At 59.1% G+C, this 14,798-nt stretch overlaps 2 protein-coding genes and 1 long non-coding RNA gene across 5 annotated transcripts in view; 2 read left to right on the plus strand and 1 right to left on the minus strand.

The window, feature by feature from the left end:
- Window positions 1-5,522, minus strand: part of NPLOC4 (NPL4 homolog, ubiquitin recognition factor) — a 57,189-nt gene extending 51,667 nt beyond the window's left edge. The window contains exons 1-2 of one of the 2 annotated variants that reach the window (XM_082705464.1): window positions 5,340-5,518; window positions 1,289-1,369 (exon numbers count right to left, since the gene is read on the minus strand). In XM_082705464.1, the coding sequence (XP_082561590.1) occupies window positions 1,289-1,369; window positions 5,340-5,354 (96 nt within the window). In that variant the 5' untranslated portion in view covers window positions 5,355-5,518. Of the gene's footprint in view, window positions 1-1,288; window positions 1,370-5,339 lie in introns of both variants that reach the window. The other variant, XM_082705465.1, reaches the window with a different exon arrangement.
- LOC309850933 overlaps window positions 1-14,798 on the plus strand; it is a 1,194,231-nt gene that overhangs the window by 1,150,896 nt on the left and 28,537 nt on the right. The window lies entirely within an intron of this gene.
- TSPAN10 (tetraspanin 10) lies at window positions 10,021-14,764 on the plus strand. 2 transcript variants are annotated; one of them, XM_082708535.1, is made up of 3 exons: window positions 10,021-10,242; window positions 11,923-12,509; window positions 13,883-14,764. In XM_082708535.1, exons 1-3 carry the CDS (start codon window positions 10,207-10,209, stop codon window positions 14,238-14,240), a joined length of 981 nt encoding a protein of 326 aa, XP_082564661.1. In that variant the 5' UTR covers window positions 10,021-10,206; the 3' UTR covers window positions 14,241-14,764. The 2 variants fall into 2 exon arrangements, with proteins under 2 accessions (XP_082564661.1, XP_082564662.1); XM_082708536.1 differs by lacking the exon at window positions 10,021-10,242 and adding an exon at window positions 10,436-10,921.

The raw sequence follows: 14,798 nt of genomic DNA on the forward strand, positions 1-14,798 counted from the left end.
AAGCACGAACGCCTCAAGTTAAAAACAAAATCCTATTCCTACACAGTTATTACAAATTTAAGAAATTTCCCTGTCAGGGGCACCCAGGTGCCTCAGCTCTGCCTTTGGCTCAGGTCAAAACCTTTAAAAAAATAAATAAAATTTAAAAATTTTAAAAAAAAAAACCTTTATTTACAAAAATAGGGGCACCTGAGTGGCTGCGTCAGTTAAGCAACCAACTCGTGGTTTCAGCTCAGGTCATGATCTCAGTCAGGGTCAAGGGACTGAGCCCCCCATGGGCTCGACGCTCAGCTCACAGTCTTCTGGAAATTCTTTCTCCCGCCTCTCTCCCTCTGCCCCTCCCCCTGCTCCTGTGACTAACTAAATAAATAAAATCTTAAAAAAAAAAAAAAAGCAAGACAGGGAAAGGAAATCCGTATGCCAAGGGGAAAAAGAACAGGAGGTCAGGCCGCGGGCCACAGTCCGCTCACGCCTGCTATGAAGCATAAATCACAAGCCGCTCCTCACTGCAGGGCGCTCCTCCCAGGGAGACCCTTCTGCAGTCCGGCTGGGCTTTCCCATTTGCGTTCCATAAACTCATAACCGATCTATGTATGTGGCCCTCACTTTCTTTCTATTTATTTATTCGAGAGAGAAAAAGAGGAAAAAGGAGAGAAGCAGACTCTGTGCGAACCAGGGAGCCTGAAGTGGGGCTTGATGCCTGGACCCTGAGATCATGACCTGAGCTGAGGTCAAGAGTCAGACGCGAAACGGACTGAGGCACGCAGGCGCCCCCGTGCCTCTGATTTTCGAACAAAGTGGGACTGGGACGCATGGGAGGCTCAGATGGTCAGGTGTCTGCCTTCAGCTCAGCACGGAGTCTGGGGCGTCTGCTTCTCCCTCTGCCTCCACCTCTCTCCCCTGCTCACCTTCTCTCTGTCTCTCTCTCAAAAGAATAGGTAGAATATTTAAATTAAAAAATAAAATAAAATAAAGTGGGAATTATTCTGTACATGTTTTTAACAATTTTCCTTTAACAGACAATTCAAGTGTTTCACTCTCTAATTTTTCCAATTTTTCACTCTCCTAAGTGCTAGTCTTGTGACATACTTCTACACGCACCCTTGGACTCTTTTCGGCCACCATGGCAGTAAGCCAGGGTCAGTGATGCAATGCGCCCTGGATCAACCCAGTCACGGTGGAGAAGAGCGAGTCCGAGACTGTGAACCAGGGAGTGGACGAGTCAGGGACAGGTCTAGATGGGGAGGAAGCAGCAGGGGGGGGAGGCACAAACCCACGCCACCACTACCTTTTTCAAAAATGCTGCCGCTGTTTCTCTCTTGGTGGCTGTGATCCGCTTCACCCCGTCTGGGGACTGGACACGAATTATCTGTCACAAATGAAACAAGGCGGTTACTGCACAGACTAGTAATTTCCTGATCTGACTGAGACTAACACCCACGGTCTTTCAGCATCTGGGTCACCGAAACTTAGAGCCAAACCTCTCCCTTCCCCGAGCAACACCAGGTGCTTTGAAAAGAGCAGCAGAGGCATGAGATTCTCAACCCACGCAAGGACTTCCTGACAGGATGGCCCTGACTCTCAACTCTGGTCATTTCACTCAGAAAAATGTTTAACCATTATTTCCTTTTGGATTTATGGAAACAATAATACAACAGCAAAACAACAGCAACAACAACACCCTTTATGAATCATGAATGACTGGGTTCGTTAAAAAAGATCTCTTTGGGGGGCGCCTGGGTGGCTCAGTGGGTTAAAGCTGCTGCCTTCAGCTCAGGTCATGATCTCAGGGTCCTGGGATCGAGTCCCGCATCGGGCTCTCTGCTCCGCAGGGAGCCTGCTTCTCCCTCTCTCTGCCTGCCTCTCTGCCTACTTGTGATCTCTGTCAAATAAATAAATAAAATCTTAAAAAGAAAAATAAAAATCTTTTTGGGGGCTCCTGGCTTGCTTAGTCGGTGAAGCATCCAACTCTGGATCTCAGGGTTTTGAGTTCAAGTCCCACATTAGGTGTAGAGACAACTTAAAAAGTAAGTAAAAAATTTAAAACACATCTGATTTAAAAAATAATAAAAATAAAAAAGAGAACAAAATGAGTGTTGTTCTAAAATCTATATGCAAAGATCAGAATGATCTGAAAGAATCATAGAGTATCTTCTAATTTGTTATTTACCTTTAATAGAAAAACTGAAAGAAATAAAGGTGTTTAACATCATGGTAAACATACTAGGGTTTAAAAAAAATACTTTTATGGCAACCCGGAAATGGCTGGCAGGCCCGGAACACTGCACACAGAGCACCACCTTCTAGGACTTGATTTTTATACAGATCAAAGTCCTTCTGACGGTGGGTGAGTTACTCTGGCCAACTGCACAAGTCCCTGCTTTCATCAGGAAGCATGAAAAGGCATGCCCTGCCGAAAACAGGGGCAGACGATGTGCCAACCACCCGAGGGGAAGAAAGTCAGTCAGGAACCGTCAGGAACCGCCACCACCAAGTGGGCACGGCGGCGCCTCGACCCAGCCGTTACTGCGCTGTGCGCTGCACTGAAAACAAACACTTAAAAAAAAAAAAAAACAAATACCCTTTACATATGAAAAATGTATTAAGCCATTGTTTTTTAAAAGATTTTCAGGGGCGCCTGGGTGGCTTAGTAGGTTAAGCCTCTGCCTTCGGCTCAGGTCATGATCCCAGGGTCCTGGGATAGAGCCCCGCATCGGGCTCTCTGCTAAACGGGGAGCCTGCCTCCCCCCATCTCTGCCTGCCTCTCTGCCTGCTTGTGATCTCTCTCTCTGTAAAGTAAATAAATATTAAATAAAAAAAAAAAAAAGATTTTTCAGGGCGACTGTGTGGCTTAGTCAGTTGGGCATCTGCCTTCGGCTCAGGTTGTGATCCTGGGGCCCTGCGATCAAGCCCTGCATTAGGCTCCCTGCTCAGGGATAAGTTTGCTTCTCCCTGTCCCACTCCCCCTACTTGTATTCTGTCTCTCACGATCTATCTGTGTCAAATAAATAAAGTCTTTAAAAAAAAAAAACAAAATTTTCAGGGCACCTGGGTGGCTCAGTCGTTAAGTGTCTACCTTCAGCTCAGGTCATGATCTCAAGGTTCTGGGATCAAGTCCCACATCGGACTCCCTGCTCCACAGGAAGCCTGTTTCTCCCTCTCCTGCTTCCCCTGCTTGTGTTCCCTATCTCGCTGTGTCTCTCTCTCTCTGTCAAATAAATAAATAAATTTTCACTGGGGTGCCTGGGTGGCTCAGTCTAGGAGGACTGCAACCCTTGATTTTGTATTATGGGTTCAAGCCCCATGTTGAATGTAGAGAAGACATAAAAACAAAATCTTTTTAAAAAGTTTTAATATAAAAAAAAAGATTTGGGGCACCTGGGTGGCTCAGTGGTTAAAGCCTCTGCCTTCAGCTCAGGTCATGATCTCAGGGTCCTGGGATCGAGCCCCGCATCGGGCTCTCTGCTCCACGGGGAGCCTCCTTCCTCCTCTCTCTCTCTGCCTGCCTCTCTGCCTGCTTGTGATCTCTGTCTGTCAAATAAATAAATAAAATCTTAAAAAAATAAATAAAATAAATTTTAAAAAGAGATTTCACTGGAACAGGATAAAATGCCACAATGGCTTTGATCAACTGTCCACTTTTATCAAACAAAGTAAGATTAATCTAGATTTTCCTCAAATAGTCTGATTTTCTCATTTTCTACTTTCACTTTACTGAGAAGGCTTTACCCTGATTCTGCTCTCAATTTTTAAGATTGTCTTGGATAATCCTTATGAAATCCCAATTTTTTTTTTTAAGATTTTATTTATTTGACAGGGAGAAACAGCGAGAGGGGACACAAGCAGGGGGAGTGGGAGAGGGAGACGCAAGCTCCCCGCCGAAGAGGAAGCCCGATGCGGGACTCGATCTCAGGACTCTGGGATCACACCCTGAGCTGAAGGCAGACGCTTAAGGACTGAGCCGCCCACGAGCCCCGACCTCCAACTGTAAGGCACGAAGCATCTTCTGCTCCTCAGTGGCTCGTCGGTGCGGACGGGACGCAAACTCTTCTGCCGTGGCTCTACTAAACACCTAGAATCGCGTCTTCAGAACACGCAGCAGGGCCCCGGCCCGCTCCGGCCGGTCTTCCCGGACATCTGCCTCCCACACCGCGGCTGGTTAAGAGCTTGGTTTCTGGGGCGCCGGGGTGGCTCCGTGGGTTAAGCCTCTGCCTTCGGCTCGGGTCATGATCTCAGGGTCCTGGGCTCTCTGCTCAGCGGGGAGCCTGCTTCCTTCTCTCTCTGCCTGCCTCTCTGCCTACTTGTGATCTGTCTGTGTTAGATAGATAGATGATAGATTGATAGATAGATGATAGATGGATGATAGATGATAGATAGATGATAGGTTTCTCAGTGGGAGACTCTGTGGCCGTCCGTCAGAGCGCGTGGGAACGAGGGCAGGACCCTGCAGGCCTGAGCGGCTCAGCCCGGCCCGCGCCCCCGCGCCCGACCAGCCCTCCTCCCCGGCCACCTGCAGCGGCTGTCGCGGCCCGCGGACTCCGCAGACAGATCCGCAGGGGCGGCCCCGGCACCGCAGACACCCGGCCTCCCGGCTGCGCGGGTTCTCCCCGCCCGGACGGAGGGGCCCGGAGGGCGTCGCGGGAGAGCGGAGCGGCCGGCGCCGCGGACACGGCGGCCCCGAGCGAGCCCCCGGCGCTCCGGCTCTGCTCCGTCCCTACAGGGCAGCGCGTCAGGGAGTCCCAGCCGAGCCGGCCCCGGGCCGCGGGAGACGGGAGGAGCGGCAGGGAAGCCCCAGGCCGCCCCGGCCAAACGCAGACGCCCGCGGCCGGGAAGGCGCGTGGGACCCGCTCCCCGGGAGCCCGACCTGCCCTAACGTTCTCGCGGGCCGCCCAGGCCCGCCGCTCGCGAGGGGAAGCCGCGGCCGGACGCCGGGGCCGTGTGGGCTCCGGGTTCCCTTTCCGCTTTCGCCGGCCTCTTCACGGCGCGGCCACTCCCGACCGCTCGGAAGCGCCGCCTCCGCCAACAGGTGTCGGTCACCGCGGCCCTGCGCGCCCGGACCCGCGGCCGCCGCCGCCGGGGTCGCGTCCTCGCAGCCCCCGCGGCCGCAGCGCCCTCCCCGCGGGGCCTCGAGCCCAGGCTGGGGCGCGCCCCGCTGCCGACGGCCGCCCGCACCGGCCCCGCACCCGCCCCGCACCCGCCCCGCACCCGGCCCGGCGGAGCCCGCGGAGCCGGCGGTCGCGGAGCGGCGGGACCGGAGGCCGCGAGCCCGGGCCGGGCCGCCGCCCCACAGGCCGCGCCGGTGAATCTGCTGCCTCATCCCGCGCCCCCGCCGCACTCACGATGCTCTCGGCCATGGCGGCCGCTCCCGTCTCCGGGCTCGAGCCCCGGGCCGCCGCCGCCGCCGCCTGCCGCCCCGCCGGCCTCGAAGCCTCGGCCCCGGCCTCAGCCCCGGCCTCCCGCCGCCGCCGCCACCGCCGCTCCAGCTTCGCCGCCGGCCGCCACCGCCGCGCGACGTCCGGCGCCTCGTCCAACGCGCTCCGCCGGCCGCGCAGCCCGGAAACCGAGTTCCGGCCCTCCAAAGGTCCGCGCAGGCGCACACGGGGCGGGGCGAGGGGCGGGGCGAGGGGCGGGGCGGGCGGGGCGGGGCGGGGCGCGCGCGAGGGGCGGCGGGGGCGCGCGCGGGGCCCTGAGCTCGGAGAAGGACGGCTTTGCTCGTGGCGCGCGCTCCTTTCTGCAAACCCAGGCAGGGCCGGAAGGCCCGGGAAGAAGCAAGAGCGAGCGTGCGCCGTCGCCCCGGCATCGTCGTGCTGGGCCACAGTGCGGGGCCTCGAAGCCCTAGGTCCGGCGGGTCGCCTGCGCGTGGACGGATCGTGTCAGCACGGTGACGTCACCCCGTCCTGGCAGGAAAGGAAAGCAGCGTCTCCGGGCACCTAACCCACCGCGAGGCCCACCACCGGACTCAGCCCGCATCTCCCGCGGCGCGCCCCCGGCCCGCGGCCTGGGTGCAGGGCTGGGTGCAGGGCTTGCAGGGGTGCAGGGCTCAGCTGTCGGCCTCTCGCAATTCCTGCTGGTTTCCAGCGGGGCGCTCTCCGTCCTCGTGCCCTGCCAATTCTGTAGCGGACCTGACCTTGCCCATGACTGTGCGGGAAAGTTACCAAAACGTGTAAAATCCGGTTTTTTTAACCCCATGGCTCCACTCCAGGTTGTATTTATGTATTTCCTGGGCTGAAAAAGTCACCCTCATTTCCTCCCCCTCCCGACCCCTCAGCTTCCCGGTTCCAACACCTCAGGTTCGGCAGCTAGTCCACCTGCCGGTCCACCCCCACCCCCACCCCGCAAGGACCTACGAGGCTTCTGCGGGGCGATGGGCAGGGCCCACGCTGGGGGAAACAGGAGAGATTCCCACCCTGATGGGATCCACCAGCAGGAGGCAGCTTGTAAACACATCAGCTATGCAGGCGCGCAGTGTCCCGAAGTGGACAGTCACGTCGGGGCAAGGGATGGAGGGTGATGGACGCTATTTTACATATGATGGTCCAGAAAGACCTCTCTGAGGAGATGGGATGCGATCAGGTCCCAGATAAAGCATCTGAGGGAAGAGTGAACTAGGAAAGCCTGTGCAAAGGTCCTGGGACCTGGGAAGTGCTGGGTGTTCCAGGAACAACAAGGCAGCTGGTGTGGATGGGGGTCCTGAGTGAGGGCAGAGGAGGGCTGGGTCAGGAAGAACCATGTGAGACATGAAAAGGCCTTTAGATTCTATTCTTCTTAAAAATATTTTATTTATTCGACAGAGAGACACAGTGAAAGAGGGAGCACAAGCAAGGGGATTGTGAGAGGGCGAAGCAGGCTCCCCACTGAGCAGGGAACCCGATGCAGGGCTGGATCCCAGGACCCAGGCATCCCGGATTCTATTCTTAAGTGTGTTCAGTTAGAAAGCCTTTGAAGGATGAGACCAAAGGAGGCGTCCTTTCCTGATGCCTGGGGGCCTCAGCCAGTGAAGTGGCTGCCTTGGGCTCAGAGCATGAGCCCAAGGTCCTGGGATCGAGCCCCACATTGGGCTCCCTGCTCGGCGGGAGACTACTTTTCCCTCTGCTTGTGCTCACTCTCTCTATGAAATGAATAAATAAAATCTTTTTAAAAAAATAAAAAAATAGGGGTGCCCAGGGGGCTCAGTGGGTTAAGCGTCTGCCTTCGGTCCAGGTCATGGTCTCAGGGTCCTGGGATCGAGCCCCACATCGGGCTCTCTGCTCAGCGGGGAGCCTGCTCCCCAACCCCCCGCGCCCCGGCCTGCCTTTCTGCCTACTCGTGATCTCTCTCGGTGTCAAATAAATAAATCTTTTTTAAAAATAAAATAAAATAAAAAATAAAAACAACAAAGGCTCTACCTTTGTCGTATCACTTTGCAAGGACTGCCTTAGCAAAATTCCACAGACTGTATAACTTAAATGTATTTTCTCCCAGATCCAGAGTCTGGAAGTCGGAGATCAAGGTGACAGCCCGTCCGGGTCTTCTGAGGCCGCTCTCCTTGGCTGGCAGACCTCTGTATGTTTCCTCTGTGCTCAGGCATCCCCGGTGTCTCTGTGTGTCCCAATTTCCTCTCTGTATGAAGACACTGGCCTCATTTTAAGTTGATTACCTCTTTAAGGGCCATCCCTCCAAGTCCTCTTCTGAGGTTCTGGGGGTTGGGACCCCAAGATATGGATTTGAGGGAAACGCAATTCATCCCCTTGCTGTGAGGGTCACTGGAATTTCACTTAGCCCTGCCCAGTGTCAGGACAGGAGGGAGACAGAGCTGAAGAGGGGATTGTCGGGGTGAGAGCCTGGCCTGGGAGCCGGATGTGGCAGCAGCTGGAGGGGGTCCTGGTCTGTCACTTCGGGGAAGTGCACGTGGCTGCGCTGGGTCAAATCTGCAGCCTTCTTCTCCGCAGTCCCCACCCAGCAGCCTGAGCACCCCCTTCTCAGCGGGGGTCGGTCCAGATCCTGCTCCACCCCACCCCCTCTCCCTCCCGCGGAGAGGACCCCACCGGAGTGGACCGACCCGGCTCCATCCCTCCCTTCCCCCACGTTTCTCCTCCTCCTCCCCTTTTATTTAAATTGAGATGAAATTCACAGGGCACGCAGTCCACCATTTCTCAGTGAACAGTTCGGTGGCATTTAGTGCTCTCAAGACCTACGACTACCTCCTGTATCTACTTTCCAAGCGTTGCTGTCACCCCCAGAAGGAAACCGCACCCCCGTTCAGCAGCAGCCCCCCATTCCCCTCCCCCAGCCCCCGGCAACCACCCATCTACAGACTCACCTATTCTGAGTATTCCCGGTTGTTTCCACCTTTCGGCATCTGTGGATAGCGCCGCCGTGAATATGCGTGTCTGTGTATGTGTGTGAGTCTCTGTTTCCAGTTCTTTGGGGTACAGTGAGGCCCTCCCTGATCAACTGACATAAGAGCCCCCTGACTCTTCACCCCCCTTTCATGGCTTCATACCTCTGACGACCGTGTAGAATCACATATATTCGGGGCGCCTGGGGGGGCGCCTGGGGGGTCGTTAAGCGTCTGCCTTGGGCTCTGGTCATGATCTGAAAGTCCGGGGATGGAGCCCTACCTGGGCTCCCTGCTCGGCGGGGAGCCAGCTTCTCCCTCCCCAACTCCTCCTGCTTATGTTCTCTCTCTCACTGTGTCTCTCTCTGTAAAAAAAAAAAAAAAAAAAAAAGAATCACATGTGTTCACCTGTTTACCGCCCTGCTTTGTGACGTCCCCCTCACCGGAGGGGACCTCGTGCTCACTAGGGCGTTGCAGGTTTTCCCGCTGCCGCATCCCCAGGACGCAGGACGCTCCCTGACTTCGACCAGTGGCCTGCTGTCCCAGCTATGTGTGGCACAACTGTGTCTCTATTGTAAATCTGTTGTCACGACGACGCTGTGAAATGAACTGTCCCGAAACGCAGTGGCTTCACCCAACAGCCATTTACCATCCTCTGGGTCCCGCAGGTCAGGAATGGGGACGGGGCTCTGTTGGGGGGTTGTCGTGCGGGAAGCTGGGGGTGGGGCATGAAGCAAGAACGCAGTAACTACAAGACGAAGTGAACAGTGTCCCAAAGAAGAGGGGAGGCCTCTGCCTGAGGGTGGGGTGTGGGCTGGAGCTAGACCCAGGCAGGAGATTTCAGGGGCAGCAACGGCAGAGGGCACGCGCACTGGGCCGTCCACCGCTGGCGAGCACCCCACGTGGCCGGACTGCAAGCGGGTGGGTCAAGTGAGGAAGGGTGGCTGCGGTCCCAACACCAAACAAAAGAAGCCGGGGAGCAGCACGGCAGAGGACGGTAAAGACAGGCTGGGCACGGGGCCTTGCCCAGGCCTTGCCCCCTTCTCCTACCGTGCAAACACGTGTGCAGAGCGCCCCCCCCACAGCCTCGAGAGGTCCCCACAAGCCAGAGACTGACATTCGTTTTGTGACCTCCCGCGTCACAAAGGCACAGGGGAGGCGTGGAGAGCCATGTGCCCGCGTCCTCAGAGCCTTGGCAGTGGGTGGGGGACCCGCTCCGAGCCTTCCTCCCCACGCCATGCAAGCCGAGGATAGAAGACAGGACAGGGTCAGAGGGCCTCGGGCGCCCCAGTGTGCGGGGGCAGCCGCGTGGCCCGGGGCCTTCCAAGCTCTGCGCACAACGCTGACTGTGACAGAGGCCAGCCCCGACAGGAGAAGCTCAGCACGACGAAGGAGCCCGCGTCCCTCAAAACCAGGAAGGTGTGATCTGGCCAGTGGAGACCGTCTCGTTCTCAAAGAGAGTAAATTGGGGGTGACCCAGCAGATCTGGCCGGTCTCCCTGAGCCAGTTCTCAGGGCTCTCCTGTCCCGGGAGAGGTGGGGGAGCAGCCGCCAGGCCCACCAGACCGAGGCCCACAGGGCACCCCTGTCGTGGGGGCCACGGGGTGGGGAGGACAGCCCCACGTCACGCCTGCCCAGAACTCCGGGGAATCCCCCAGCGAGGCTGTGGCTCTGCCCTCCGGGGGGTGCTCTGGGTCTCCACAGGCAGGGGCTGTCTTAAGCCCTACAGTGTGACGCCTCACATGACCTGGCCATGACTGTGGCATCCTGGCTCGGCTCACAGCTCACCCGGCCCTGGGCTGCAGAGCTCCCGGGACGGCTGAGGGCACCAGCTCCAGCGTGGAGCTAGAGACGCCTGGCCGGGGACCAGCACACCTGTCCGGGTGCGGAATGGAGGCGGGGGAAAGGCGCCCCCTGCTGTCCCAGGTAAGCCAGTGCCCTGGTGGCCTCCGCTCCCCACCCCCCCTTGGCAACGTCTCCACCCTGAAGGCCCTGGGGAGGACCTCAGGCAGTTCTCACCTACCCTGGCCCCAAGCCCCACCCTGAGCCTTGGCCTGTGCTGGGCTGGCCGGTAGGTGCCCCCCTCTGACCCCCAAGGAGGTAAGATTAGGGCGGGGGGGGGGGGGAGTCTCACTAATCCGGAGCTTTATCCTCACCCAGCACCTTGCCACAACTCCTTCCCCTCGTGTGTGAGGGGGTGTGGGGTACGCACACTCTGAGAAAAGCACACCCCCAGGCGATGTGCCCACAGGGCCTCCTGCCCTCCCCCTCCGCCCGTGACCTCTCCGCCTTCTTGCTGGTTCGCCCCTTCCCCACTGCGGCCTGCGGTTCTGGAAGCAAGACAGCGAGCTCGGGCTTGGGAGGGGCCATCCCGACAGGCCTCCGGGGCATCTGGCAGGGCCGTAACCTTGTGGCCTCCGCCCACCACCTCTGGCGAACCCAGCCCCTCCACCCCCCAGCCTGGCCCAGCAGCCTGTCCTTTTGCTCCCACTGACTGTTGGGGTCTGTGGGGCTGATCAATGCCCCTTTCCTCGCCTCCAAGTTCACAGTGAATGAGGTTTCAAGGCAGAATCGGATGTCAGGAGCGGAGGGCAGCCTCGTCCTGGTACGCTGGTGTGGAAGGGAGGCCCTGCCTAGGTGTGGCCCAGGGGACTGTCTGTTGCGCAGGGGCCCCAGCTTCCTGACCCTCCCAGATTTCAAGGGCAGAACGTCCCTCTCCCTCCAGCAGGGAGCGAACAGAAGTGCGGACCCCAGCACCTGCCGGCCGGTGGAGAGGGTGGGGGGTGGGGGCAGGCAAATTTGAAATCGAGATTGTCCACGAAAGGACAAAGGGGGGCAGAGTCAGCAGCTTCTCCAAACCTCGATCCATGAGCCACTCCTCTGGGAAGGGGGGGACGGGTCAGCACTTCTCTCCTTCGCACACGTGGTGTGACCAGTGCCCAGGGCGTGGCTGAGCGTCCCGCTGGAGGGCAAGGCAAGGGAGGCCCCGACTCCCACAGAGCCCTGGTCTCCTGGCCCTCCTCCCTGCCCTGGGAGCCTGGCTGGCCTGGCCCCGAGTCTGTGCTCAGAGAGTGGGATCCTGCGATGCTAGGGCTGGTCTGAATCGGGGAAGAGGAAAGGACAGTCCCCTGGGCCAGCCCTTCTGCCTGGGGGGCCTCTACCTCCTGGGCCCGGTGGGGAAGCCCTTCTCTGGACTGCATAGACAGCCCAGCCCACGCAGATGCTGTTCAGACCGCCTGCCGCGTGCCTGAGCTGCGGGGCCCACGTCTCCCCTCACACCGAGGGGGTGAAGGGCGCTCGTGTGTTCCTGGAACGCCTGCTTCCCGGGATCGCCTCACTTTGTCTCCCGCGAGCTAGCGGGGTGCAGCCCTCCATTCTGCAGGAGACAAGCCTTCCCATCCCCCGGCTGCCCGGCCGGGAGACAAGCCTGCAGGCCGGCGCGTCCGTCCCCGGCCATCTCGGGTCTGCGAGCCTTCCCTTCTCTGCCCACTGTCCAGCCTCTTCCCCGCTGCCAGGCTCCGACCCCAGCCTCGACGACGTGACCCTCCCTGTTGATTATCCCAGATTATGCCAGTGAGGTCTCCCCGTGTGCTCCTTCCTCCACAGGGCGCTGGGGGCCGGGAGGAGCCCCTCCCCGCAAGCAGCCCACTCACCGCAAGCCGCCAGGAGCCCCAAGAGGACCAGCTCTGGAGGGCAGGCCTGGGGGGAGACCGGGCCTCCTCTCTCCCCGTGGGAAGCAGCTGCCTGAAATACCTGATCTTCCTGTTCAACTTCCTCTTCTCTCTGCTTGGTGCACTGGCCCTGGCCTTCGGGCTCTGGGGCTTGGCTGTCAAGGGGTCTCTGCGGGGGAGCGGGGCAGCGGCCCTGCCCGAAGACGCCTTGCTGGGACTGGCGCTGGGGGGGCTGGCGGTCAGTGCCGTGAGCCTGGCGGGCTGCCTGGGCGCCTTCTGCGAGAACGCTTGCCTGCTGCGCTGCTTCTCGGGGGGTCTCATCGCCTTCCTGGCGCTGGAGGCGGTGGTGGGGTCCCTGCTGGTGGCCCTCTGGGGCCCGCTGCAGGACGGCCTGGAGCCCATGCTGCGTGCGGCCATCACCCACTATCAGGACGACGCGGACCTGCGCTTCCTCATTGACCAGGTCCAGCTGGGGCTGCAGTGCTGCGGGGTGTCTTCCTACCGGGACTGGACGCGGAACCCGTGAGTCCCAGAGCCCACGGGGCAGGGGGGCGTCCCCGGCGGCCAGCCGACCAGACCACACGGACATACTCGCACACGTGCTCACTTGTACACGCACACGAGTGTGTGCACACATGCCTGTGCACACACGCGGGCCCCCCGCGTGTTTCTGCCCTCTCCAACCGGGGACCAGGTGGATAGGGATCATAGCGGAGAAGCTGAGCCGGCAGACTCAGAGACTCAGCTTGGGGAGTGTTTTGGGTAAGGTCATCACACCGGATGTCTCACCGTCAAGTACACTTAAGTTAAATGAGGACATTGTTCTGGGCTCCACAATTCTCTCTCCATAGCGTGTGTGTGTGTAAGCGTCTCTGTGTGTACACGCGTGTGCTTGTGTGTGCGCGCGCGTGTGTCTGTGTCTATTCTGTGTGCACGTGTGTGCGTGTGCATGCTTGTCTGTGTGCGTCTCTGTGTGTGCGTGTGTGTGCACGTGTGTCTCGTGTGTCTGTCAGTGCCTGCCTATGTGTGAATGTATCTGTGTGTGCATGTGTGTACATGTGCATGCTTGTGTGTCCGCATGTGTGTGTCTCTGTGTGTCTGTGTGCTTGTATCCGCATGTGTGTGCGCATGTGTGTGTGTCTGCGTGTGTCTGTTTCTGTGTGTGTGTCGTGTGTGTCTCCGCACGTGTGTCTGCATGCGTGTCCGTATGTGTGTCCACATGTGTATGTGTGCACACGTGCACGTCCGCATGTGTGTGTGCGTGTGCGTCGCGGGCATGTTTGTCTGCGTGTGTGTCTCTGTGTGCGTGTGTCCACATATGTGTGCATGTGTGTCTCTGTGTGTGCATGTCTCTGTGTGTCCGCACGTATGTGCGTCTACATGCATGTGTTGCGTGTGCGTGTGTCCATGTCTGTGTGCACGTGTGCGTTGGTGTGTGTCTCCACATGTGTGTCTATATGCGTCTGTGTGCATGTCCGTGTCCGTGTGTGTGTGTGTCTGCATGTGACCGCATGTGTGTGTGCACGTGTGTGTGTGTGTAAGTGTTGTCTATTTAGGGATACCAGGCAGAGATCGTCTAGTTCTGCTGGAGGACAACTGACCACGACAGATGGTCACGAAGACTTGAAAACCGGCCTCTTGCACCCAGCAGTCACTGAAGCATGCCAGCGTTCTAGAAGCATCCACATGTGTGCTCTTGTTCGTGAGCTGAGTGTGACTTTGGACTGGTGATTCCCCCTGAATCACCGGAAGCTGGCTGTTGTGTATGCACAAGTGTGTGTGTGTGTGTGTGTGGCCGTGGATGTTGGGAGGGTCAGTGAGAGAACTTTCCTCAGCGCCGGGGCCCGGAATGGTGGGCCCTGCCCTCTGGACCGACGCCCCATGTTCCCTTGCAGGTCCTTTAACTGCAGCTCCGAGAGGGCCCAGGCCTGCAGCCTCCCTGACTCCTGCTGCGTCAGCCCCAGGGGAGATGGAGTAGTCGGCCACGACCCGTGCGGCTCCGGAGCTCTGGGCCCAGATGAGGCCGTTCAGAGGCGGGTGCACCTGGAGGGCTGCAGCCTCGCGCTCCGCGGGTGGCTGCGCGCCAACGTCCGGGCTGCCGGGGCCTGGGCCATCGCCACTGTGTTCATCCAGGGCCTGGAGCTTCTGCTGGCGGCCCGGCTGGCGAGGGCCCTGGCTGTCCGCCAGGGGTTGGCGGGGAGCCCCAGAACCGCGGGGACAGAAAGGCTCCCCGCCAAACCGGCCCAGGGCTGACAGCCCCGTGGGACCCCCAGGGAAGGTGTCCAAGCCAAGCGTCCTGCATCTCAGACACTCTGGCCTCCTCCCCCTGCTGGGTCTCCCGCCCCCCAGGGTCCCTTTCCCGGAGGGTAGGGCATGGCCACCTCCTTCCCAGTTGTTTGGGCCTGCAAGAACGAGTCCCTGCACCGCCACCTGACCTCACTCTCTCTCGGAGACTTCTGCCCTCCGCCACGGAGCACTTGCCAACCCCGCGTGGCCTGCGTGAGCCGCACCTGCCAGCGCCTACCTCCTACAGAGGATGCCAACGCTCCCCAGAGCATGTGGGGCTCTCGGGGCCAGATGCAAGCCTGCTGTCGAGCCCCCGACTCCAACTCACACCCCCGACCGTCGCCTCCAACCTCCGGCTCCGCACACCTGGGCTCCCTACCTCCGACCCCATCCTGCCCCGGCCTCTGGGTGCCCCCGCCGCCCCACTCCCTGCTGCCCGGCCCTCTCCGTCCACTGTGGTGGCCACGGCGGGGCTCCGGCGGGAATAAATTTTGGTGAGTTGTATCATTTATGGAAAATGGCACC

This window comes from Mustela nivalis (assembly GCF_964662115.1).
Source record: "Mustela nivalis genome assembly, chromosome: 17".
Taxonomy (NCBI): domain Eukaryota; kingdom Metazoa; phylum Chordata; class Mammalia; order Carnivora; family Mustelidae; genus Mustela; species Mustela nivalis.

Bases quoted from the DNA above. Each gene is read 5' to 3' on its own strand.
- TSPAN10 (XM_082708535.1), top strand. From the start codon at position 10,207: ATGGAGGCGGGGGAAAGGCGCCCCCTGCTGTCCCAG. The intron at 10,243-11,922 runs GTAAGCCAGTGC...CTTCCTCCACAG, and splicing joins GGCGCCCCCTGCTGTCCCAG to GGCGCTGGGGGCCGGGAGGA. The intron at 12,510-13,882 runs GTGAGTCCCAGA...GTTCCCTTGCAG, and splicing joins CGGGACTGGACGCGGAACCC to GTCCTTTAACTGCAGCTCCG.